The sequence below is a fragment of the Tinamus guttatus genome, unplaced genomic scaffold (genome assembly GCF_059628265.1).
Source record: "Tinamus guttatus ecotype Peru unplaced genomic scaffold, ASM5962826v1 Tinamus_guttatus_pri_ptg000151l, whole genome shotgun sequence".
NCBI classification, from domain to species: domain Eukaryota; kingdom Metazoa; phylum Chordata; class Aves; order Tinamiformes; family Tinamidae; genus Tinamus; species Tinamus guttatus.
In genome coordinates, this window is record NW_028288685.1 from 991,464 (window position 1) to 1,016,829 (window position 25,366).

The 25,366-nt window shown below is 41.8% G+C and overlaps 2 protein-coding genes across 2 annotated transcripts; both read left to right on the forward strand.

The window, feature by feature from the left end:
• Positions 1-3,355: 3,355 nt before the first annotated feature.
• Positions 3,356-5,071, forward strand: CCDC201 (coiled-coil domain containing 201). Its single transcript, XM_088522375.1, has 2 exons — positions 3,356-3,986; positions 4,904-5,071. Exons 1-2 carry the CDS (start codon positions 3,435-3,437, stop codon positions 4,988-4,990), a joined length of 639 nt encoding a protein of 212 aa, XP_088378501.1. The 5' UTR covers positions 3,356-3,434; the 3' UTR covers positions 4,991-5,071.
• A 10,859-nt stretch (positions 5,072-15,930) lies between these two features.
• IGFBP1 (insulin like growth factor binding protein 1) lies at positions 15,931-20,316 on the forward strand. Its single transcript, XM_088522376.1, has 4 exons — positions 15,931-16,300; positions 17,325-17,494; positions 19,006-19,134; positions 20,183-20,316. The coding sequence occupies exons 1-4, from the start codon at positions 15,949-15,951 to the stop codon at positions 20,312-20,314; spliced, it is 783 nt and encodes a 260-aa protein (XP_088378502.1). The 5' UTR covers positions 15,931-15,948; the 3' UTR covers positions 20,315-20,316.
• Positions 20,317-25,366: the final 5,050 nt, after the last annotated feature.

Below are 25,366 nucleotides of genomic sequence, written 5' to 3' on the forward strand. Positions count from 1 at the left end.
TCATGGCCAGGAGTTTTTGATAGCATTCAGTGAAATGATGTCAACATTGCCCAGATCGACCAAAAAAGTTCTGCGTGGGGGTTTACAGTGCTCCACATCATTTCCATCACTGCCTTTCTGCAAGAGGCGATGGTGTGTCCCACTGACATGATGAACAGTGCAAACATTGCAACATGGTGACAAGATCTCACTCCCCACTCCATGCTATATAAGGCACTGGCATGCCATGTTCTGCAAGGTACAGCACTGCAGACCTAGTGGCTTTGCTCACCAAGCCATAAGCTCACCAGCTACTAATATTCAAAATGAGGTAAGGACTGGTCTACACTCTTCTATGTTTATAAAGGACTAAGAATTTTTCTGCAGGGATTTTTTTTTTTTTTTTTTTTTTTTTGCCCAGCCTCAAATATCTCAAAATAGTTTTTGTTTAGTTCTCAAAATATTCCTGTAGGGACCTCTCCTGGGAGTTTAGGAAATAAATAGCTTATCCTGGGCAGACTATTTCCAGGATGTTTACTTGTGTAATCCATGTGATTGTAAAGTGCCTCCATTTCTCAAGCTCTCTTTCAGCTCCTTGAGGGCACACAATTTAAACTAGTGACTTATCCCATATACTGACAGCCTGTTATTCCTAATTTTTCAACTGGCAGCTCCAATTCTCTATTCATAGTGCAATTATTAATACGGCAAGAGAGGTTGGCTTGTGATTAGGTCTGAAATGCCTAAACTCACTGAAACTGCAAGTTCAAACCCTGTTGAGATCACCTCAGCCCGTCACCCTGTCGTGATCCTTAAGCTCTACAGCTTCAGGTCAGCTATGAAACTAGGTCTGCCTGGTCAGTCGACATCTTGCAGGTTTACAGGCCATGTTTTGTGCTCTCTTAGAACTCTTTTTACATATGCTGCTGCTGCCCTTCACCAGGGACCAGATAGTCAATTCAGCAGCACTGTATGCAGACCAGCTTCAGGTCTCTGTTGATGAAGACCGTGGACCTCCACCTGAACCACACCATTTCGGACTGGTGTAGTCATCAACTAGGAGCTGGTATTTGGGCACTGCTTGCTTCAAGACAGAATGTTGTCATTTCCACAATCACAGAATCATAGAATCGTCAAGGTTGGAAGGGACCTCTAGAGATCATCTAGCCCAACCCCCCTGCACACACTGGGTCACCTGGAGCACGTGGCACAGGATTACATCCAAGCAGGTTTTGAATATCTCGAGAGAAGGAGACTCCACAAACTCTCTTGGCAACCCATTCCGGTACTCTGTCACAATCAGCTGTAAACACTCTGAAATTCATAATGTGGTAAAATAATTGTCAATTTATTCTGACTACTTTTGTTTCTTATAAGGAGAAATTTTTTCATGCCAGGTTTAGTATTTGCCTTCTCATTTTTTTGCTTAGGGTAAGAGAAGTGGCGAGAAAATAAAATCAGGATGGGAACAGATACATTATATCAACAACAGTCTTGGGACAGATAAATCCTCAATGTGCCATAAGCAACTACGTGAGGCCAATAAATCACTAGATATATTTCTGTGACTGAAAGAAGCAGCAAAGACTAAATAGCAATAAATGTAGCTTTTAGATACACTCGCTAACCTGTCTCTCTATGATTATTTCATTCTAGACTTAGTAGTCTGCTCCATTAGCAACACTCCTAGGGAAACTTCTACAAAAATGGTAATGGTGACATTTAAGGACTCTTTTCAGCAAAGGATGCTGGGAAACTACAAGGCTATAAGAATGGAAGTAACAGCTGAAGCCAAGTCACCTAAGATTTAGGGAACAAGTGAAGAACATCAGGACTATCTAGGAGGAGTGGTAAGGCTGTTGTGTTTTGTCAAAGCTGCTGCAAGATGCATTCTTCAGCTGTAGGCTTAATGTTCTTAAATGTTTACATTTTTTTCTTTTGCTTTAGACTTTTCACCTCCTTTATCTATAATAGTCTTACTGAAACAGCAGAGCTGAAAAACTTTGCTGTTCACATGCACATGTCTCTGCAGCTCTGTAAGAGGTGTGAAAAGATAGAAGCATTTTATTTTTACCATCAGAAGCTCTGTCAGGAAATTTTCTTAAAAAGTTAACTTTAAAAACAGAAATAATTTTAATGGAAGACTTAGGCTTTTCATTAGTGAGTAAAGATGAGGCATTAAAACATCCAGTTGAGAAATGTTTTAGGTATAAATCAATAAAAAAGTTGCGAACCCTTCTTATACTCCTTCTCTCTAATATTATTCATACAAATGTACTGCCATTGTACTTAGTTATAATAATGACTAAGTGAAGTCAACCTGGCAAAACAGGGAGAGAGGAATCTGTTGAAGAAAATGCAGTGGCTCTGCTCTGGGTTGGAAGTGCTGTTTATAAGGCATTACACAAGCTATCTTGTGACTTCTCCTATTAAAGAATGGGAGAAGTAGAAGGAGGTTTCTTTTTCTTGTTTTTCTTTCTTCTCTCTTCCCCCTCCCATTCATGCCCTGAATATGCACAGGCTGTTTTGCTGTACTGAAGAGCTTACAGGATCTTAATTATTTTATTTGCTCTGTGTTCTTTAGAAATTGAAAGTGGGTGTGAAACTCTGCTAAACCCATAGACCCTGAGCAGGTGCAAGACATTCCTGAGGCATAGAGAATGGAGGTCTTTGATTTCCGCAAATGCTTCTCTGCTAAAGCCCTTTGATCTATGGGGTTTTGAATAAACTAACAAGTCACTACCTTCTTCATGAGCTTTAGGAGCTCAGTAATTATTAGCAATACTTAATCAGTCCTTTAATTAAAGACTTTTTAACTATATCTATTAACTATATCTATATTACTGGATATATTAATCTTTTTCACTTGTAAAAAGTCAAGTTCCTTTTCTTTATTAACCTTAAGAGTAGTTAGCAGAATCCTTAACAAAAAAAAATCTTGCTGGTGTTGTAGATTCAGATTGAAACATGCAAAACAGCAGTGTTAGGATCAAGGTCAGGGACAGTATAAGAACAAAGTCAAGCAGCAATTAGGTGGTTTGTGACCCGTGTTTTACGAAAATAAATTTTTAGTAAGAAATTCTTGCCTGAAACCAGAACTTCCTCACCCATCTTTTCAGAGGACTTTCATTTTTCCTATCCTGTGCTAATCCCTTCTGCATGCAGCAGTTGGTTTTCTAGCCAGTGTTAGCAGCTGCAACCCAAAAAGCACATTACAGAAGGCTAGCAGAGGAGCAAGTGGTGGATGTGTGTGTGTCCTTGTCCTATATTGTTCAATTTTCAGCAGGACTTTTAAAGCCTTGAAGAATATTGATTTATACAAACAATAAATTTCATGTAATGGTGTTTTTTTTTTTTTTTAATAGTTAGGTATCTTACACTTGCATCACTGTTCACAAAGTGAGAGATTCCAGTTTTCTCTTTTATCTTGTTAAGATAAAGAATCTGACTTGGAGATGTCAGAGGAAGAAGATTCCTTTCTAAATGTTAAAAGATCTCTGAAGAAGAGAATGGTGAAACATAGCACTCCAGTGGACTCAATAATCTCGAGAACTATGCCATCTCTTACAGACCTGACATATCAGTCAATCAGGGACCAAGATGCCACTAAGAGACTTTATGGATCCCCAATGCCAAAATTGGCTCCAAGCAAATCATTAGCGCGGGTATCATCAATACGTGTTGAAGCATACTTCCCTCAAGTTATGTCCCCAAAACGGCTTTCAGTAGTCTTTGACTCAGAAGAATCAAATGAAGAGATAAGCCAAAGTTCTTGGGCTTTATTTTCTAGCAGGAGACTTTCAACAGTGCTGGCCTCAGATGAATCTGCTGAAGATCCAAGCAAGAAGACTGTCCTAAATGTGGGAACAAATGCTCCCTCTGAGGCAACTGAGGAGGTTGCAGCAGCTCCCAAGAGTGCACTTTTATGGTTGGTTACTGGGATACCAGGGATAAAAGATCCCCCAATAGCAAAAACAAAAAAGAAGAGAATGGATAAAGCTCTTGTGGTAATTATGTTCCTGTTGTTATGAAATTTCTAAACTACTTCCTACAATGTTGAATATATCCAGATCTTCCTAGTAGTATGGGCATGTCTAAAAAAGCATGTCCTACAATTTTAGCACTGAGTTTCCACAGAGCACGAATGTATGACTCGGGACATAAGTGGCGGGACTGTGTGCTATCAGTTCTAAGCACAGCCTGAGTGGGAAGCAATTTTAAAAGCAGTATCTGCTTCACCTTGTGAGCTTGCATGATCAGTTATGTACACTGGTGGGGGGGAAAAAAGATATATTTTTTAACAGAAGCTTAAGAATGTGAAGAATTAATGTTTTAGCTTTAATAAACTTGAGAAGTTTTTCATACTAGCAATTAAAAATGGAGAAACAAAGGATCTACATTCTTGTACAATTTCTTTGGCATCACAATTGCTGTGTTGTTGCAAATGATATGCAGATCTTAGGTCAGTGTAACATTTTCTGGGGAAGGCTTATTTTAGTAGACTTTATAGGGCCTTTATGTTTCTCTCTCTCTCTCTTTTTTTTTTTTTTTTTTTTTTTTTGGCATGAGTTCTCAAATTTCTACAGCTTCAGTTATTGCCAAGGACTCATAGATAGGGGAAAGAGGACAAAATTATATTCTAAAGCTGTAATATCAGTGTGAAGCCATTAAAATCTGTTGCTATTTCAGTGTAGTTATATTGCTTTGTCTGGGTATGTGTTGGGGGGAGCCTAGAAACTCATAGGAAAACCTACCTGCTCTGCTAGTAAACACTTCTTATCTTAAAATAAATTGGAATCTTCATCCCAAGTCTAATTGGATTTATTCCTAATGTTTTTGTTGCATTTATTTTATTGTTTTGGTTTCAACATGTGATATCTGAGTGGATTAGGTTGGCTAAACAATATTTTCTTCTCCATAACAGAAGAAGAAGCAAAGAGAATGGGAGCTCCGCCAATTTAAAAATATTGAGGAAGCAATTGAACATGAACTTACAATTGAAGAAGCTTGATTGAATTATCCTTGGAATGAATGTTACCACATCCTTCTGGTGGGAATGGTTGGTTCCAATAAAACACATACCTGACTAGATGATAGTGTTTGTTAGATTTTCTCTTTTTTTTTTTACAAAAAAAGTGCTGATGTTTTTTTTTTTTCTCCTTTCCTCCTCCCCTCCTCCTTCTTGGTGTTCCATGATTCTGTTTTGTCTCCTAAAACTAGGAAGTGTCGGGTAAAAACTGACGAATACCTTCCCAAGGCGGGCAATGTTAATCTACAACAGCTGAAGGCCTGGCATGAGAAAGTGAAGGGGGAATATGGTGCAAGAATGGCTCTGGCTCTTGCCAAAGCTCTTGCTAAGCACCTTCTTTCATACAGTACTTGCATCTTCTAGGATTGCCAATGTTCTTCAAATAGGGAAGGCTGCTGTCCTAGTGGCTGTGGCAGATATAATGCTTGTTAGTCAACAGAGAATCTCCTCGTCTAGAGAGTAATCAAAACTGATGCAATCAGGAATGTTTTTGCTGCTAGCAGGTGAGATGAGGAAACAGTGAGAGGCACCAAGGAGGGAGGACAGCCTCTGGAGATTACTAATTAATAACAGTTTGTTTGGAAGGGTTGATTCTAAATGAATCTGCTCCAGCCCTGAACTGCATGTGCACTACACTGTCACCCGTGCTCTTACTCCGTGCTCTTCTGTGTCTTTCAAAGAGCTCTTCATTTTCTCTTTCTTGTTTGAGCTGCAGCATGGGATAGAAGTGAGGGAGGGCTTCCTGATGTCCACATTAGCAAAATCAGTATTTAGCTCTTGGCAGCAGTCTGCTGTGAAGCACCAGGTGAGAAGTAAGACAAAAAGCATAGCACTGATATTAGTTCCTATTGCTGCCTGTTACTTAAGGTAGAGCTTAGAGCTTCAAAGTGACTTAAGGGACATCAGGACCAGGGACCTAGGGTAGATCTGATGGCAGTGTATCTGCACACACCAATACCTGCACTATGCAGCCTGTGGCAGGTCTATATTTTTGCACCAGGCTCTGCTAAGGTCACGGTCTGTTCAAGCGAAGCTACAAATAAGGAAAAGGAAAATCACTGCATTTCCGTGAAACTTTTAATGTCTTTTGCCCAAGATGGCAGCGAAGCCCAAAGATGACCCACACCAATGTTTAAAGACAAGCTGACCAATAAAGAGTTGTGTTGTTGTGTTCTAAAACCCATGTACAAGGTGGGGTTGTGGCTTTATTACCTCTCCCAGGATTTAAGAGGCATTAGGATGTTTTCACTAAAAAAATCCTGAAATGAAACTCTCCTTTGTTTCTCAAGAGAGCATCCTCAGCTTTCTGTGATAGCCTGGCAACAGGGGGTTGCTGCCCTCAGGTCGCTAACCAAGGCATACTTGCTTGGCTTGAAGTTCAGTTAATGTTCTGGTATTTGTTTGTATGCATTGCCCTGGCTGCTTGCCTGGAATCCTCAGGTTCCTCTGGCAACCCGGGAGCTCCTGGCTGATGTAGATCCCAAGATGCTCTTGAGATAAAATAGGAATGATTGCAGATGTGCTGCTATTCCCCTGAGTTTGCTGGAGTTTCATCAGCAGCACTGATTTGTGCCAGAGGCTGAACTAAGATCAGGCAACTACAAGGTTAGCATAAAGCCCTCCTCTACCCCTCGGACAAGCACAGATTAGCCTGGCTGCATGACCCAACACTTAATCCAAATGACCCAGTCTGTCTCCTGTTTATATGTACCAATTCCAAATACCAAGTTCCACTTGTTCCTTCTTCAGGCTTTCCATCCTGGTCTCAGAAAGTCCTCGTCTTCTGCCACTTCTTTCCCTAAATCGCCTCTCAAAGCCACTATTGGCTCCTGCCCAAGCCCTTCCAGGTCCTCGGCCTTAACGCATCTCCATCAAAAGTCTTCTCCAATTTGTCCTCAAGTGGCTTCCTTCCTTATTTGTCTTTTATGCCCAGTCTTCCCAACCAGATTCCTTGACAAATTTCAGAGCCTCCCCCTCGAACATTTGACGTCAGTCTTCCAGCAATACTCTTAATTTCCTTCGTCAGACCTTGAAGTTCCTTTGTGTACTTAGGCTGACCCCTCTACCCTTGGTGCTAGGCAAGCAGAAAGGCTGTGTCTGTTTACAGCATGACACAGCTCCTAGCAAGCCAGACATGTAATTTCTGGGAATGTCCTGCTCAGGGGTCTACGCTGCTAGGTCAAATGAAGGAGAAATCCAGGGAATATAGCTATTAATATCTAGAAAGTGATTAGGTTTGTGGCAATCACAATGCAAAACCTCCTGAGATTTAGAGCAGGGTAAACCCTGGGAGAGTTTGACAGGGAACAAAAAGCCTGCCTCCCTGCCAAATTTCTGGAGCCAGTTGGTGCCAGCAAAGTCCCAAAGGATTTCCTCAGCAGAGAGAAACTAATTGCTTGGAGTATTCAAACAGATTTGACTTTGACTGGGTCTTTGTAAGTCCTGAAGCTGTATTAGGCAGGCGAATGCACAGAACTTATGGCTTTCAAGATTTCGGAAAACCCTTCTTTGCAGAATGTTTTAAAAGAAATGCAAAAATATTTTGTAGCATCTCTCTCACAGTAATTCAGATCCTCATGACTTTGAAAAAGTCACACTAATGCTCTTCTATGATTTATAGGAAAATATGAGGAGACTTAGCTGGCTTTCCAGGGCACTGCTGAAATGTGACTGATACGCTGTCTACAGCAACAACATTATTATTGGTTATTTGTAGGACTAGGTGACTTCAATGAGATCCATACAGTGCTAAGCCACACGTTATCCCCTAGTCCATGATTATGTAGATGCCCTCAAAAAAAAAATGCCTCTAATTTTTAATTGCCAGGATGTCAGGGAATATGAAACTGACATAACTGCTGTTATGCTTCACGTGTAGCTATATCTACACGTGGGGGGAAGAATTTTTTTTTCTACAGGGTTTGCACTTTCCTTGCTTTCTCTAGTTGACTTTCAAATGACACATTTTCTGTTGCAATATACACATATGAAAAAATATGCTTAGAGAGAGTCACTAGTAACATCCAGTTCCAATGGTGTATACTGTTCATCCTCTAGTGGCAGCAACCATGAATTACTATTTGGATAGCAACTCTCTCCATATGCATTTACTTTATGCATACTTGCATTCAATGCAAGTATTACATTGCATACACTGCAATATCACCTGAGTGTAAAAAACAAAACAAAATAAAAAAAAAACCCTTAATGTTAATTGGAACTAGACTCCCAAAGAATGAAGTACTTTTTGCATTAGCGAGCCCAGATACAAACTGCAGCTGAAGTTGGAAAAGATCATATAGACACTAGATGCTTATCAGAACTTAGCCCCCAGGACATCACATTTTTAAAAAAACATAAGCACATAAAAAGTCCATTTTCTGCATGGGCACATGTGAAGCAAGAATTACAACAGGTTCTTCAGCTTTGCTCTTTCGAATGTAACACAGAACATGTTTGTACATTCAGAACAGCCTTCCCACCAAGAGTCCACTTTTAGGACAGTATTTTTCCTTTAGAAGCTAAGCTATGACCTTGACCCCAGGAATTGTTTTTAGTACATTTGTTACTGAATGGATATTACACAATCTACCGGCTGATGGTGACTAAGCATGATATTGGATGGAGAAGAACAAAAAAACAGTACCAAGAACAGGGAAGAGACAGATATGTCTTCACCCTTGATTTATGAGCTCAGATTTGTTCCCACTAAAGGAAATGGTAACACTACTGTTGACACAGTTAGGCACTCTCTGTCCATCTGGGTGACTACTATAGGTGATTCAGCTGAACCAATTGTAGTTGAACAACAGAAAAACAGGATAACAGAGAAAAGTGGAAAAAAATCAACACTCTTAAACAAAAACAGATTTTGTTCACCCCCTGCAAATCACAACATAATTTCATTTCTTCTATAGACAAAGGCCTGAATAATAAACAACTCAGCGGTTTCCATGCTTGGTGCAGTTTGTTCTACAAGATACAAAAGTACAAGGGTCTCTCTTAGCTCCAGCTGCAGCTCCTGTTACCAACGCCTATTAAAACTGCTTGCTCCTCAACATTTCTGATTCTAGAAATGTAAAAATGTAGAAATGTAGAAAGAAAGAAAGAAGGAAAGGAGGAAAGGAGGAAAGAAGGAAAGAAGGAAAGAAGGAAAGAAGGAAAGAAGGAAAGAGGAAAAGGAAAAGAAAAAGGAAGGAAGGAAGGAAGGAGGGAATGAAGAGAAAAAGAGTAAGAGAAAGAAAAAGGGAGGGAGGGAGGGAGGGAGGGAGGGAGGGAGGGAGGGAGGGAGGGAGGAAGGAAGGAAGGAAGGAAGGAAGGAAGGAAGGAAGGAAGGAAGGAAGGAAGGAAGGAAGGAAGGAAGGAAGGAAGGAAGGAAGGAAGGAAGGAAGGAAGGAAGGAAGGAAGGAAGGAAGGAAGGAAGGAAGGAAGGAAGGAAGGAAGGAAGGAAGGAAGGAAGGAAGGAAGGAAGGAAGGAAGGAAGGAAGGAAGGAAGGAAGGAAGGAAGGAAGGAAGGAAGGAAGGAAGGAAGGAAGGAAGGAAGGAAGGAAGGAAGGAAGGAAGGAAGGAAGGAAGGAAGGAAGGAAGGAAGGAAGGAAGGAAGGAAGGAAGGAAGGAAGGAAGGAAGGAAGGAAGGAAGGAAGGAAGGAAGGAAGGAAGGAAGGAAGGAAGGAAGGAAGGAAAAGATTCTTCAGCTCTATTGCTCACCTGTTTTATTACTATATGGGTGCTTAAATAGCCTAGAAAATTAAATGGGAAATAGGAGACTTCATTCCAAATCTCCTTTTCCTGTGAAATAGGACCTTGAAAGCAAGTCTGTACCACAGGACAGAAATTGCTATGTCTAGACTTTTTTTTTTTTTTTTTCAGTCAGAGCTTTTCAGTGTCCACTTGTCAGAGCTGCTCTACTTTGCCCAGTTCATTAGAAAAGAAGCTTGAACTTGCATTGTAGTTCAGTGACTCACCATCTCGCATTGTGATATTTTGTTTCTTAGATTGCGTAAAATTCATATTTACTGAAGAAATGGAAAAGGAGGGGTTATCCTTCATTACTCTCGGGGGAGAAAAAGTAGTGAAATCTTGTCTTTTATACTCCTTACCTTTGCCACCATTTTGGTCACTTCTGTTGCCTTCCATGTCCTCATTTTAGCCTTTCTAAGTTCAACATGGCCTCTTCTAACTGGCTTCTGCTTTCAGCTCTTCATCTTATTGTAGACTTATCTTGTGTAAGAACCTTCTACTTATTCTAAGAATATCAATTTGATACCAATAATGAAGGTGAAAAAGAAATACTGCATTACTTTAGCACAGGAAAACAAATGGGTTCCTATTCTTGGAAGCAGAATAAACCAACTTTCTAAATATGAAAAGATAATGTTTTTTTTTCGGATAAAGGTAAGAAAGAATGAGCAGGACTGCTGGCAAAATTATTGGGAGATGAAAAGAGGTCAGGTTAATAGTTTGCAAAATGTCTAGGAAAAGAGGCTTCAAAGTACACTTCCTGGCTGAGAGAGCACTGAGCAATTAATGGAATCATAAAATATTATATCAAACCATTGACCAACAAGGATGTACATAGAAAAAAGACTGGTGCTTTAGCACTTTTTGCTAAAAGGGGGCAGGTGAGCTGTTCTGGTTTCTCACAAGGATGCGTTGCATATGATGAGTCTGGAGCACTGTCTTTCACTGGTTACCTTTGATGCCAAGGAAGTTGTGAAATCAGAGGGGAAAAGTAGAACGCTACATTCTCAAATGAAAATATAGAAAAATGCATCAAAAAGAAGGTTTTGTGTGTGGGGGAAGGTGTTTTGTAAACAAACATGTCCTGGTGATTGTGTGACCAATTGTAACAAAAACAGCAACAAAAACAACAAAAGTGAAATTAAAGGTTTAAATTTATAATTACCCATTTAGGCATTTTTTCCATATGCCTGGTTAGAAAGATTTCAGGGGAGAGAAGCTTTTGACACAGCTAATAATTCCCTTCTGTAACTATCTTATTTTTACCCCTGACCCATAGTCAGTGAGCTGTGAGCCCTAGAAATTTTATTCTCTTCCATATCGCTTTGCTACAGAAGTCAAGATCTTGGTGATTTAATGAATGCAGTCAAACAGTTGCTTGTGAAGAGAGGTGCTCTGCTTTCATCTGTAATGAAGTGCTTTGACAATCTAATATAGGTTTTTTGCTTTGTTTCATTATACATTAATTATATTGTTTTTTTTTTAATCCAGTAACTGTGTGTGATCTCTGTGTTTGATGGCAGATCTTATTTATACAATAGGTCAGGCAAATATTCGTGTGACATTTAGTCTTATTGACGGTGTGATTTCAAGATAATAACAGTTAGGACTAACCCCTGCAGGCCTCTGTTTGCAAAAACGTGCTCAGCTTGGAGGGCCCTGCATAGCTCCAAGCATTAAGCTGGCAAGTGGCAGCCTCAGCCCTGTGTTAGGGGCTGCAATTTCCTCCCCAGTGCTTGCTGAGATGGGTTTGCCCACACATAGGACAAATCCCCTGGGACAACTGATTCATGGTGGGTCCAGTCCTAAGAGCTTGAACATGCACATGCACATAGATTAAGCTCATGGTGGGCATCAAAAGCTTTCACGCTTGCTAAATGATCAGTTGCTAACTCAGTGGAGACGATGCTCGGCCACCTGAGGGAAGGGGTGACCTGAGTCCCCAGAGCAGCTTCCTTCTCTGTGCAAGTCTTGAGCTCTCCAAAACGACCAGAAATGAAGTTTTCCATTCCTCATTCTCTGGGGAAGCAGAAACCTGAAAAAATACCCAAAGTGTTACCAACAACATTAGTAATAATCGTAATTAGTAAGCATAGTATTGCTGAAATCAGAAGTGCAGGAGTAGATTTTTTGTCAAAGAAGTAGCTGGGCGAACTATTTGATTTTTTTTTGCAAGAATCAGCACAAGGGTGATCAGAGTAAATGGGCAAAGCAAATATAAATGCCCCATTTTAACAGAATATCATTTTGGTGACCAGAACAGCCTTCCTGTTCCCTTGCTCTCTCTTGCTGAGACAGAAGGGGCTGAGCCTCCAAGACACCCCTGTTTCCAATGTTGCAGCTGTAGCTGTAGTTTGGACATGTTTTTCCCCCAATTCCATGTGCCACCAAGAGCATATGATCCTCTTGACCTACTGTATTCTAGGTCCTATGACTTGATTGTTATCCTTACTAGCACTGTTTAAAGGATATAAAGATATGCTTGCTTTCAATCAGAATCTGTAGGTTGTAGCACAGTGGCAGAACCACATTGCTGCCTCAATGGCAAACACTTGTTCCTCTCCTAGACCTGCAGGGACACCAGGGCTGAAGTGCACAAAGACGTTTAAACAGATGAGGATACTTTAGGTGCCTGCAGCCAGCAACAGGGAGATCAGTAAAATTTTAAAAATCCCCTGTTGAGCTAATCTGGTTGCCAGTAAACTCCCCGGTTTCTGTGGGTGGTCTTGGGGATGCCTCTGCCTAAGCAGCAGGGGTGAAGCTGAAGACTCTCACTTTTCATCTCCCACTAGTGACTTCGTTGAGTTTCTCCACTCCAATCAGTAAGGTGTTTTAAAATATATTCTATATTCTAGCAAATTATCCTTTTTTTTTTCTGCAAAAGTTAGACAATATTAGAGAAGAATAAACTTGGAGCACCTGATTATCTATATCTGGAATGTAATTCTGAAAGGCCTTGTTACCCAACCAGGCTAGAAAAATAGCATCAAGGAGTATGCATGTTATTGTTAGGAAGTGGAAACTATGAAAACAAACAATCAACAAACATTTAAATTATTCAGGATTTTCTTTTTAAATAGATTTTAGCAATCTAAATGGCTGAAAGAAAGCATCATTGATGCAGGGCAATTTAACGAGAAGAAGGTGTAGTTGTTCTGCATTTCTAACAAACAACACAGCTGTTTCTCTTTGTATGCTAGCGGCCTTTTATGTATATGTACATATATTATACGTAGGAGTTTTGGATATTAAATTCTGGATCAGCTTCTTACCTAAACAAAAAAAAAGGAGGATATTACATTGTTTGTTTGCTTGTTTTAAAACATATTCAGAGAAACAGTCCTAGCAGGAAATTATTCAGCAAGTTACTTAAATTTTTGGTGATTAGAGGATAAGGATAGCTTGCACATAAACTTATATAAAGCTTTATGTACTACGAGTAACTTCATGAAGCTTTAAAGAAAAAAAAAAGCAAAACAAAAACTTATTTAACATTCAAAATGGGGTCATTGGGTAAGAATTACTGAGAAACTAATCAGAAAATCTTGTAGAAAAATAATCCTTGCTTAGGATTCATGTAGTATCTCCTGACAAGTGGTTCAAATTAGAGGCCATGACACCTAAAAATTACTGTCAAAACTCTTCAGTAGACACAACTTTACATCACGGATGTTTTTAACCTCCTGACTCTTATCTTGTGTTCTTTAAAGCAATGTCAGGGTCAGAGATGAAGATTGGTATATGAGTTGTAGTATTACATCAAACAGAACCTACATAAACGTATACACTACCTTCACTTCATTGATGTTTTCTGGCCTACACAAAAACATTGCTTTGTTGACTGAAGCTGTCCTAAGTTATTACAACGTGTTGTGATGGATGTGGGTTATATTTATACAAATAAAATACGACAGGACTGATTTATACATGTCTGGCTTTCCTGTAGATAGGCATCTGCAGGCAAAGTCTGCTGCAGGAGAGCCTTAAGTTTCCTCAGTTTGGATGTACAAAGGCCCATAAACAGCATGGGGTCAGGCTGTCATGTAGAGCTGACCTGTGATTATAAAGGAAGCAAAACAAAAATACCTTCAAAATTTTGCATAACCTGTAGGGCTTCATCTTCTTATCATTAAGTGATAAGATGAAAAAAAAAAAAATCTGGTTTCTAAGTAGCTTCCAGTGGTTAGGAAATGTCTGGGCAATCAGATACTACCAGCTGCGTCGCAGCAGTGAAAAGTGAATGAAATGAAATATGCCAAAAGCTGGAAAATGGTCCTTTGGAAGGCAGAGATTCCTGAAAACTAATGGCAGTTTCGTGATACCAGCCTTTGTAACACAGATGCATGAATCTACATGCTCAGGCAAGGAACAACGTGCTCGCATTAAGTTTCACTCTTTAGTCACAAGCCTCAATTCTGTCTATATAGAAGCAACCTAAAACAAAAAATACATGTGTATAGCTATGTAAAAAATAAATATATGCATATATGTATATGCATATGAGCTCTTTGGGTCTTTATCATCTTCCAGCTGGCTCTACTTTTGATTTGGCTTTTCTTTTTCACGGAAGGGATTTTGAATTGTTTCCTTTCCTGGAGAGTAAAGAAGGGAGCAGAACCCAAGCCACTATTTTTCTGTGGATTCTCACTGCATAAGCAGTCAGAGGAGAATCATCATTTTCTACACAGGACATCCAAGAAAAAAAAAAAAAAAAGGTTTACATAGGAAAAGGGAACATTAGCTGGAAAAGCCTACCTGCTGTGTTTTTCCACAGAAACTATTGTGCCCCAGGTTGTCAGACAGAATCCGATCCCAATCATACAAATGTGATTCCCTTAGAATTCTTCAAAACTCTGTAAAACTAGTTTTGCTTAATATGCTTCAAAATGTAAGCTGATTTTTAGTGATGACACCCTTTTGGGTATCCGGAAGGAGAGCCAGGAAAATACTTTTTCATTTTACATTCCACCAAATTGCTAAAATATTGGATAGCCAAAAATGATACGATGAAGTGGCTAGGTGAAAAAGCTTCTTCCAGTTGTAAATGCCTGTAGGTGATGAGAATACTTTTTTGAAATGATTTATGAATATAGCAGGTTAAAATCCACTAAAAGTAAAGCATGAATACTAAAAGCACTACAATTTAAGTAAAGCATGATTAATATAATAATAAGTGAAAGGAGAGTAGAAGTACAATAAAAAATAATAAAATATAAAGCATTGCTCTGCAGCTTTGCCTCACTTTCTTTCACATGAATGATGCATTTTACAAAAGAGAACTAAATGCATTAGAAAAGAAACGTTGCCTTGACAGTCTGACTTGACAGCAGAATTTGCTATTTGCAGCTTAGTACATACGTAGTACTTTTGCTTTTATTGTAATTGCAACTGCCATGTGAAGAGGAGGATAGTTTGGGAACTGTTTTTTTCTTTTTTTGGGTGAAAGTGAAGGAGAGGGCGACAGGGCCAGGGACAAAGAAGCCTGGGAACATCTCCTGTGCCCGGAGGCTGCTTGCAGGCAGCTTCCCTGCACACATGCTGCGTGCACAAGGGCAGTGGCTGCAGCACCCCCCTCCCCCTAGCCCCACGCAGCCCAGCCCAGGACTCCCGGCTCAGCGGGTTGATGTTGCCCTAACCTGCTGCCACATGATGAAAATCAAACATGGGTTTGTTGCATGTGTTGCTGTGGAAATGCATAGCCAGTGGCTTGGGTTTCAATGACGTTTCCCTCCTCCCCTTCCACCTCCTTTCTTCCCCCACCGGCATTTCTTTTTTAAACATTTACATTTTTATCAACTGTCAAGAAAAAGAGACACTTGCAACATGCCACAGGGGAAGGAAACCATTCCCTTCCCCCTGCCACATTTTTCTCTGTTAACAGTTGTGCTGGAGGTGGAGGCAAGGGAATAAAAGCATTCCTACGTGTCTGGGGAAGAGGGGGGAAAAATAAAAAACAGAAAAAAGACAAAGGGGGAAAGTGAAATGGGAGGAGAAGCATGGTCAGGGACACGAATGGCCAGTGAAATGATGCTCCTCCGGCCCTCTTGGCCAGATGATCATTAACTCGGAGGTTAAAGATTAACAGCCACACACAGCACTGTATAAATGGCCTGGGAGAGCCCACGGTGCTCAAAGCAACTACTGCTGCTGTTCCTCTGTGTGCCTAGCCGCCATCAGCCCATTCCTTGCTCACTCCTGCCATGACTGGTGTACAGTCTCTGCTGCCCTGGCTGGTGCTGCTGCCAGTGCTGCTGGGCCCTGGCCTGGCTGGTGGTGAGGGACCCCAGCCATCCCGCTGTGCCCCATGTACGCCAGAGAAGCTAGCCCAGTGCCCACTGGTAGCGGCCAGCTGCCCCGAGACAGCACGGCAGCCTGGCTGTGGCTGCTGCCAGACCTGCGCTCTGGGGCCAGGGCAGCCCTGCGGAGTGTACACGGCACGCTGTGCCCGTGGGCTCCGCTGCCACGTGCCACCAGAGCAGCCTGGCCCACTGCGTGCCTTGCTGCGGGGACAGGGAACCTGCACACCTGCTGCTGAGGCCAATGAGCCCACAGGTACTGTCAGCGACGTGGTGTTAACCCACCTCTCTCTGAGCAGAAAGCATTGCTTCCACAGTTTACTATTTGTTATTATTTTTTAGCATCATGTCTGCTACGGTCACCTATTGGTTGTTAATCAGTGGTAGAGCATTGCAAAATTAATTTTGGGTGAATCAAAATTGTAGTTGCTATTGGTGGTAGAAGTGGAGATATTCCTGTTGGGGTGGTGGCAAGGGGGAACAGTTGCTAGATTCAGTGCTTAAGTTACCTTCTTTGGTGGGTGTTGGATATTATTCTTCCTCTACTTTTATTCCTTTTTAAATTTCCCTCCTTGATCTTGCTCAACTTTTTTTTCTAGTACTGACTCTTGATTGGTTGTTTGTAGTTTTAATCTGACTACTTACTTAAGCATGTGCCAAAGCATTCCCGCTAGCGTCCCCACAGCTGCTAAGAGCTTCTGCTATCTCCCATGGGAGTGCTTGCATGCTCCGAGCAGGGCTGACAGGTGCCACATGCTCAAGTCCACACAGCTTCTCCCAGCCCCTGGGTATCAGACCCTCGTCAGGCTGGCAGGATCGATGGCTGCCCCAGTGAGCCAAGGCACAGCACACGTTAAAGGATGTTGCGGCACTGGGTCTGAAGCAATTCCCTTTCCCAACAGAAACCAAAATGCATTGTTCCAATTGCCAAATGCCTTACAAGTTTGAACTCAGTCTTTCTTCATTTAGCATAGTGCCTTCTGCCTACTGTAGTCAAGGAAGACCTTTCATTCCTAACACACAGCCTGGTTTTAGCTTCCTCTTTGGTAGACAAGTGATCCTGGAAGGTGATAAATTAACCAACTTTTAGAGAACAGCGGATGAATATATTACTGATTGCCCATGTAAAGTGCTATTTTTGCAAGAGCTGCTGAAGCTGATCTTAGACACAACACTTTTTATGTTTTTTTTTTTTCTTCTTCTTCTTCTTCTTTTTTTCTTTGGAAGAGTAAAGGCAGAAGCTCACTAAACATTTCCATCTTCCTGTCATTCCTTTCCAGACTCTGTTGAGCACAAGGATATGACTTTAGAAAGCATGGAAATGACCCAGTTGAGCTACCAGTTGATGTTTCCCATTGGCCAGGACAAATCCATCCCCTGGAATGCCATCGCCGCATATGAAAACATGAAAGCAAAAAGGATATCTGAGCTCAAGAAATGGAGAGAGCAGGTGAGTTTTCTTGCAAGCCTTTCAAACAGTGTTTCAGTAGCTGCTATTGATTTGAAATACTAAATGCAAATGTGCATGAAACTCTCCCAGCAGCCCCGAGAGGTCAATATTCTGGGTAGCCAGCAAGCAGACTTCCTCTTTCGGAAGATGCCCAAGGAAAAGGCAAAATGGGAGCGGCTATAAAAGCAGTTGTGGCTGAGTTGCAAAGTTCTAGAAACTCCTTGCAGAGGCTGAATCTCACTCTGCAATTGATACCAGACTATAACATGGGCCCTTAAATTCCAGAAATGTGTCCTATGATCTTGGAAGTTTTTGGTGCTTTAATTAAAAAACACAAGGTGTTTATGCCTGGGCCAATGATTTGTGGCACGCAAAGGCATTCCTGAGTGTCTAGGATGTCAGCAGCCCATCACAAGAGAGAGCAGTGGTTTGCTCCTTACGAGAGAGCAGCACTAGCGATGACGCAGGTCATGATTCCACGTGGGGGCACTAGAGAACCAGAGTTAGCACCCTTGCCAGCATCCCACTTCAACTGCCTTGGGTCACACGCCGGCGTGACATGAGGCCCTGTTTTGTATGGCCGTGACAGTCACATTGCAAAAAGAATTAAGAAAAAAAGAAAAATAAAAGACTAGGAAGCTGGCCGACATTCAGAATTTGGTTTTGAGCTATCAGATAAAAGCCCTGTGAGCTCTAATTCATGTTTTTACAGCTTCTGCTTTTACGAACCAAGAGCAAGAGTAAACCCAGTGACTTCCAGGGGACTGACTGCTTGCCGGAGGGCCTGGCCTGGGGAGGCCTTGCACAAGCAGAGGGCAAAATCTGATTTCCTTTCAGAACCAGACATATTTGCAAAGTCCCTTCCGCTCACTCAAACATATCAGGCGCTGTTAGTGGATGGCAGTTCTGACTTCCAAAGCACTGAAAGGCATGTAGGGGACAGCGTGCACATTGCCGGCCCTCCTTGACTCTTCGGTCATGCAGTTGTGGATGTCTGTGGGAGAGTTAAAGCCTTGAGCTGTTACAGTGCCGGCCGTGCCCCCCACACAAAAGATAACAAACATGCAGATGTTTGCTCTCACATCGCCTGGGTATGCTCTGCATCTATTCTCCATATGTCAACAGAGCTCAGGGCCATGACAACCCAGCAGACATGGGCAGCCTCACGTACGCCAGCCATCTGACATGCGCCTCCCCATAATAGGAGTGCTTGTACCCTCCAAGTCTTAATATGTTTACTCAGCACAGGTTAAATTTCCTTGTGTGGGAACCCGAGTACTTAAATCCTTGTGTTTCTGCAGATAGAAAAATAACCTCAAAGAATAAAAACAAAAGCCTGTGCTCCTACCGAAAAAAGTAGAAACTGCACACAGGGCAGCTCCGGTGCAAATTTCATGACTATTAGCCGTTTTCCAGCTTCCAGCTGGCTTCACAACTGGTAACATTTAGGTTCAGCAGGTTTCTTTGTGATTGTCCTGTTGACACCCTGTGCATTGATTCCCTTACTTCAGGGACCATGCCAGAAGGAGCTCTACCGAGCTGTGCACAAGTTGGCCATGGCTCAACAGAGGAGCGGAGGAGAGATCTACAAATTCTACCTGCCCAACTGCAGCAAGAGCGGCTTCTACCACAGCAGGCAGGTACGTGCCTCCTCCTGCCAATGGCCCCACGCCGGCTGGCCTGTCGCTGTGCAGCACCTCCCCATCCTGCCTCTGCAGCTGCTGCAGGAGCAGGTTGTGAGGACAGGGGTGCTTAGTGGTGGGAGCAGATGGCTTGTCCCTCTTCTCTTAAAAGTGAGACGCGCACCCTAGGCTTGCAGGAAGGGGGGCAGGAGGCTTTTCCATGAGCGGAACAGGTGCACACAGGGCCTCCTCTGAAAGATTTTTAACCCTGCATGTGCCCAGGCCATATCAAGAGCTTTGTTTCGCAAGTCACTGTTCATTTGTAATGTCCGCCCTGAAAATAAAATATCGGAAGCACTCAGCTCCTCAGGTAAAACACATTAGCAGCGGTAAAGCTCCATGGAGCAAGAGCAGACTTTAGAAAGCAGAGCAAAAATCCTCTTCTGTGCTACCTTACGCTATAACACTGCTGCCTCCAAAGGAGCCATTTTGAGTCACACCAAAGCTAATCTGCACAGTCAGTATCTTCTCCAAGCCTCAGCCCACATTCTCATACCACAGGCCGGGCACGTGGCTTTAGCTGCTCTGCAAAAGGTGCATATCACCGTGACTCCTTGGTGTGGGATGTGCCACCTGCAGTCAAATCGGGCATGTACAGAAGTCTCACCCCCAGAGGAGCCCTATTTCCCTCTGTGAAGCCAGGCCCCTAATTCACTGCCAGCCATATGACTCACACTGCCTGCCATATAACCTGCCTTCCCTCCGTTTCTCAGAGCAGACCATGTCGCTGTTTCACACTATTGTCCATCAAGGAGTGGGAAAACTCTTTTAAGTCTGAACTTGCTCTATAAGAGGGAGTTCAGCTTGGATCAAGGCTCTGTAGCCAAGCATGTTGGTTAGAGGTTTTTGTCAGAATGGAGCATCACACTCTAAAAAATAGTCTGCACGTGACAGTTCCCCAGTTTCTGATCCTAAATCTGTCGAAACACACTTATTTGTAGTATTTCACTTTTTATTTGCTGTTGGCTGTCTCTTATTCTGGGTTTGGTTTTCCCAATCGTTCTAGTGCGAAACTTCACTGGATGGAGAGTCTGCTGGGTGCTGGTGTGTCTACCCAGCAAATGGGAAGAGAATCCCTACATCTCCGGAGCCGAAAGGAGACGCTGAATGCCAACAGTACCTCAGTTTGCAGGAGTAAAACTGAACACAGTCATTCACACCATGCTTTCCGCAGGGCCTGATCGAGCTATCAGCTAGGAGCTGTTTCGAGGTGGGTAGATATGTGCACCTGAATTTTGCTATAGGAACAACCCCATTAAGTAGCTTTTCCACTTGACTGGGATTGTTCAGATGCTCGAGTGATAGTCAGACACGAGCAACTGCAAGACTAAGTCCTACAGTCTTATATATTATGTTCATATAATATTATAGATACCCCTGTATGTAAAGCTGTTGAATTATTTATTTCACAGTAAGTATATTTTTGTCTGCGTGTTGTTACTAATTTATATCCTCAAACACTTCATAACTTTATATGTAAATACTTAATATTATTGCTCTTGTATGTATACATCCTATATTGGAGGAATGTTGCTACCTAAAACTTCAAAAGACATAACTCTATTGGGAGAAATGGCTTGTACACTTGCATTTTTGTGCTATGTATTTATAGACGTCAAACTGTATGTGAAAAAAATATCTTTCAGTAGAGAACATGCTTAGGAACTTATTTAAAACCTGTTATGTTTATATATCATGTTGCTTTTGCACCTCCATTTCAATGTCAAACTGTTTCTTAAAAAGGAAAGTCTAAACCTGGATTATATACTGAATACCTAATAGGACAATATTTGTTTCTATTTTTCAAACATATGCATTAGCTATATGGTAAAACACAGCAGGATATTCTGTACAACCTTTAGCAGGTGTAAATTTTTTACACGTTGACGTCATGTTATTTAAGATGTGCTATTAAATAATTCGCTTTACACCGTCCCGTTCCCTTTCTTTCCACAAGTTATCCTAGGACTGGGTGAAGCCGCACTCAGATCCAGCTCTTTCTTTGGCAGCAGGAGCAGGTCTAACCTCAGCAGGACATTGTAGCAAGGAGTGGCAAAGGAGAGGAAAATAGGCTCCTTTAGATAACTGCCTCCTGAGCTCTGGTTTTCCTGATGATTTTTTTTCCTTTTTTTTTTTTTTCTTTTCTTTTTTTTTAAGTTTCCCCCATCAAGACACACTTTCCCTCCTTCTGCCCTTTTCAGTCCCTGTTTTACTCTGGGCAAAGTAGCCTATAAGGGAAATTACTGAAAGCTTTCCTAGATAGGAACACTGGATGCCCAGTACGGCAGCGTGAACATGTCTGTAAGATAACATAGAACCTCGCAAGTGCTGTGAAGAAATGTTTCCTGCACAGAAAATCAGAGGCTATAAAAGGGAGGTAGGGGGCAACAACCGAGCTTTACTCTTTTCGCCAAACCCATAGAAGAGGCTCTTCTTGGCTTGGGAACCTGGAATTAGCCCATGTCCTGTCCCCCCTCCTGTGTTGCCCTTCACAGTAGTGGTTTCAGAGAAAGAAGGCAGTTGCTTGCCCTGACAGTTTCCAGTTGCCTTTACACCAGTTGCCTTTACACCTGGAAGATATGCGGTGGGACTTGGCAGGCTTAGCAGTGTAAGCTGGGAGCAGAGGATAACCTCATCTCTGAGCCTGGAAGGAGGGAAATGAGGTGTAAAATCTGCCTGCAGTTTTTTGGCACCAGCTTTGGGTTTCATGTGGGAGTGGGAAGTCTCTGGTAGAAGTTGTAGGGCTCAAGCCTGGAAACGAGTGCCTGGTGTGCTTCTGTTTTGTGGCACAGTGCTTTTCAACTGTGTTTGTGGCGCATACGTGAGGTTGAATCACGGTCAGACTTGAAAGGAAAGGAGGGAAAATCATACACCCACAGATGCTGAATCAGGTCAAATGAGCACAGCTAGCTTTAGCCTGCTCTAGATCTTGGGTGTTTCATTTTGCCAAGGTTTCTGTCTGCCATTTCAGACATGTTTTATAACCTCTGAGCCATAGGTTGGGTAACCCAGATAGCGATGGCAGAGGTGAAGGGAGGGTTGTGCATACACTTGGCTTCTTGCAGCTTAATCATGAGTCATGTTTTGCAGCTGAGAGCACATCTACACTGGCGGGGCAGAGTTTTGCCTGTGGAGCCCCCTATCCACGGCACCTTCAGTGTCTCTGCTGCTTTAGCTGCTCAGGCTCCTTAAACCGCCCCTAAGCTAACACAGAGCAGCACATTTGTGCTTGAGCTGAGGTTTTTAATTGCTTAATTATGCCAGCTGTGATGTGTGATTTATTTTTTCCCTTTCTCCATTGCTGACAGTGTTTTGCAGTTCAGCAGGCTGATGTGCGGATGTTGGAGTTCCTTGGAAATGTATCTTTGTGTGAGGTGTCTCTGAAGGCCTAAGGCAAATGCTGGCTGTATCTTCATCATCATCTTTCATGTTTTCTGCTGGCTGCTGCTCCTTTTTATTGCTGTTTTGGCAGTTGAGTTTGCACCATTTGGCTCTGGAAAGGGAACAGAAAGAGAAGAGCGGCAGTGTGTCACTGGTAGCTGGGCAAGAGCAACTGTGGAAATGCGTGGCAGGCTCTACGGGCTGAAGGTTGCATCTGGCACCCATGTGATAGAGCAATAATCAACTTCTCAGACTCAGTTGGTTAGGACTTTTTCACGAGGTGCAAGTTATGTGATATGCAGTGGGCATAGGAAACGCATCTTCACCTTGAATATTCTTGGTGTGGCATAAGCAGGCAAAAATAGGCTCCACTCCGCAGTTGCAGGGACTGAAAGAAACGTGTACGCTACCTGACTCTTGTGACAAAGCCCCTTTGCCACCCGAATTTGGAAGGTCCCTTGCATGTAGATGTGGGAGAGAGCCCTTCTCAAGGGCATTTTTCTTCATCTTGACAGATATGCTGGAGGAAATCTCAACTGCTGCCTGGAGGAGTAACTTCTTTGCCTTTCTTTCCATCCCCACCCATGATTAGAGCAATGGGGTGAAATTAGCTCTGACAGAGAAAGGCTCTTAAGGAAGTCAGCGTAAGTGGAAAGCTAGGACACATACTAGAGCAGGACAAGCATTCTGCAAGGATAAACTGAGATTTGCAGCATTATCCTTTGCTTTTGCTAATACCTGGTCTCCAGTTTTTCTCAGTGGCAGCTTAGAGCCTGGGGGTCATTTGTACTTTTGAATAAAAGCACATTTTTACCATGGGGTATTCTCTAGGGTCAGTGTCTATGTTTGTACATAGGCTGATTTTACATAGCTGTAAAATCAGAAAGAAATGATACAAAATGCAGAAAGAATTTGAAAGCTAGAATTCCTCACACAGAACAACAAATTTGTGTTGTGCATCATTTTACAAGGCTATTTCCCTTTTAGCAGGAAAAAAAAAAGTTGTATAATGCAAATAATATGATGTGTTGGAACTGACAGACACAGAGATGCAACATGCTGACAGACCAAATGCTTTCTGGTTAGGAGCAGATACACAGTCATAACAAAACATTTATCTTTTAATGGTCTTAAATGGAATGAATTTTACACGCTTGCAAATGTAAAACTTATTCCAAATAGTGGCCACAGAAGGCTTGCCCTTGGAGTACTCTAGTCTTTTGGAGAACTTTTTAAAAAAAAATTAAAGGAGTGAGGGATAAAAAATAGTCCTTTCTAGATGCAGGAAGCAAACATGGTCAGCTTGTAGAAATTAATAGAGAGGAAGAATTTTTAAATGCACAGCAGGCCTGCATACAAAACAGCTACCCATATAAACATTTCATTTGAAATACTAATAAGCTTTGGCATCCGGGAAAGCTGCTCAGCACTTTTCATACTTTAGATATAATTTGTATTGCTAATAGATAAAATCTCTGTAGAGCCATCCTTGGTTATGCAGTTTTAAAGAGTGACTAGAGATACCAAAAAATGATTTCCCAAAAGACTTGTAAAACCATTACTTAAATTTAGGGCTAAGTTCATAAAGAATTATGCTGTGTTAAGGTTTCTACGGAATTTAGTCATAAAAAGTTCAGACTGTACTAAAAACTAATTAATTCTGTGGTTTTGGTATTCATTTAAGCCTCCTTTCCCCTGTGCACGAATAGCTAACATTATGCCCTAAAGTGTGTGCATGCCAAAAAGGTGGAAAACGATATTCTGAGCTCAAAAGACTATAGCACAGTAGGTCCATTAAAAAAAGGGAACTTTCTCAAATAGCTGGAAAGATAATAGAGCTGCATGAAGGCAGCTTTAACTAGCATTCTGGTCAATTATAGGAATTTATGCATTTATTACTCTGGTTAAAATAAATACTTACTACATCAATATGGGCTGCATATGGAACACATGTAGCATCTAGAGTTGAAGTTATGCAAAAAAAAACAGCAACTTTTGCAACAAATACATGAAGTCTGTGGTGCCATGCAAGTATTTACCATGTAAACAATGTTAGTAGTTACATGGATTTTTCTGAGCTGTCACAATATTCAAGTTGATGGCATGAGATTCTTCAAAGAGCTTGTTCACAATAAGAAAAAAAAAAGCTGGCAAATGTTTACTTGAGAAAAAATGAAGAACTGAAGGCCGTAAAGACACCCAAAACAGCAGCTATTTTTCTAGTGTGTTGGGTCCATTTCTGCCACCAAAACCAAAGTCCTCAGGCAGAGGGAAAAGAGCCCTTCCCATTACCCATCCATTTGCTTGAAGCTGCCCACATTCTCCTACTCACATGTAACCCATGAATATTTCTGATGAATGAGGCACTAATTATGTAGCCTGCCTTGCAGAGCCACGAGAAAAACCTTTGAGTGACATGTAACATGTTTGTTGAATTGACCCTTGTCTTCATAGAAACAGTAACATTAAACAATAACAACAGCAACAAAAACCCAAGAGAGAAAAAAAAAGCCACTGCTGCTCCCCTTCATTTTAAAGGACTGTGTTTGGAACTGTCTTTGGGAGAGAAAATAAGCTTTTTTTTGCCTTTTTTGTTGTTGTTGTTGTTTGAATTTATTTCATACCAGGAATGCCAGCTGTCAGGGGAGTCAGGTACACAATGGGAAATGTCCAATACTAGTGCAAGTAACTGTTTATGCAAAGTCTGGAACAAGCAATTTCTGAATGGTTAGTGGAAGCTTTAAATTGCACGTGAGAAATATTTTGTTTGCTAGCATGTAACAGTGTCTTAACAGTGTCTTTGTTTTAA

What these genes read in the sequence shown, in the direction of transcription:
- IGFBP1 (XM_088522376.1), top strand. Translation starts at nt 15,949, where the DNA reads ATGACTGGTGTACAGTCTCTGCTGCCCTGGCTGGTGCTGCTGCCAGTG. An exon ending in TCAAGAAATGGAGAGAGCAG is followed by an intron (nt 17,495 to 19,005) that starts GTGAGTTTTCTT and finishes CCCTTACTTCAG; the next exon opens with GGACCATGCCAGAAGGAGCT. An exon ending in GCTTCTACCACAGCAGGCAG is followed by an intron (nt 19,135 to 20,182) that starts GTACGTGCCTCC and finishes CAATCGTTCTAG; the next exon opens with TGCGAAACTTCACTGGATGG.
- CCDC201 (XM_088522375.1), top strand. Translation starts at nt 3,435, where the DNA reads ATGTCAGAGGAAGAAGATTCCTTTCTAAATGTTAAAAGATCTCTGAAG. An exon ending in GAATGGATAAAGCTCTTGTG is followed by an intron (nt 3,987 to 4,903) that starts GTAATTATGTTC and finishes TCTCCATAACAG; the next exon opens with AAGAAGAAGCAAAGAGAATG.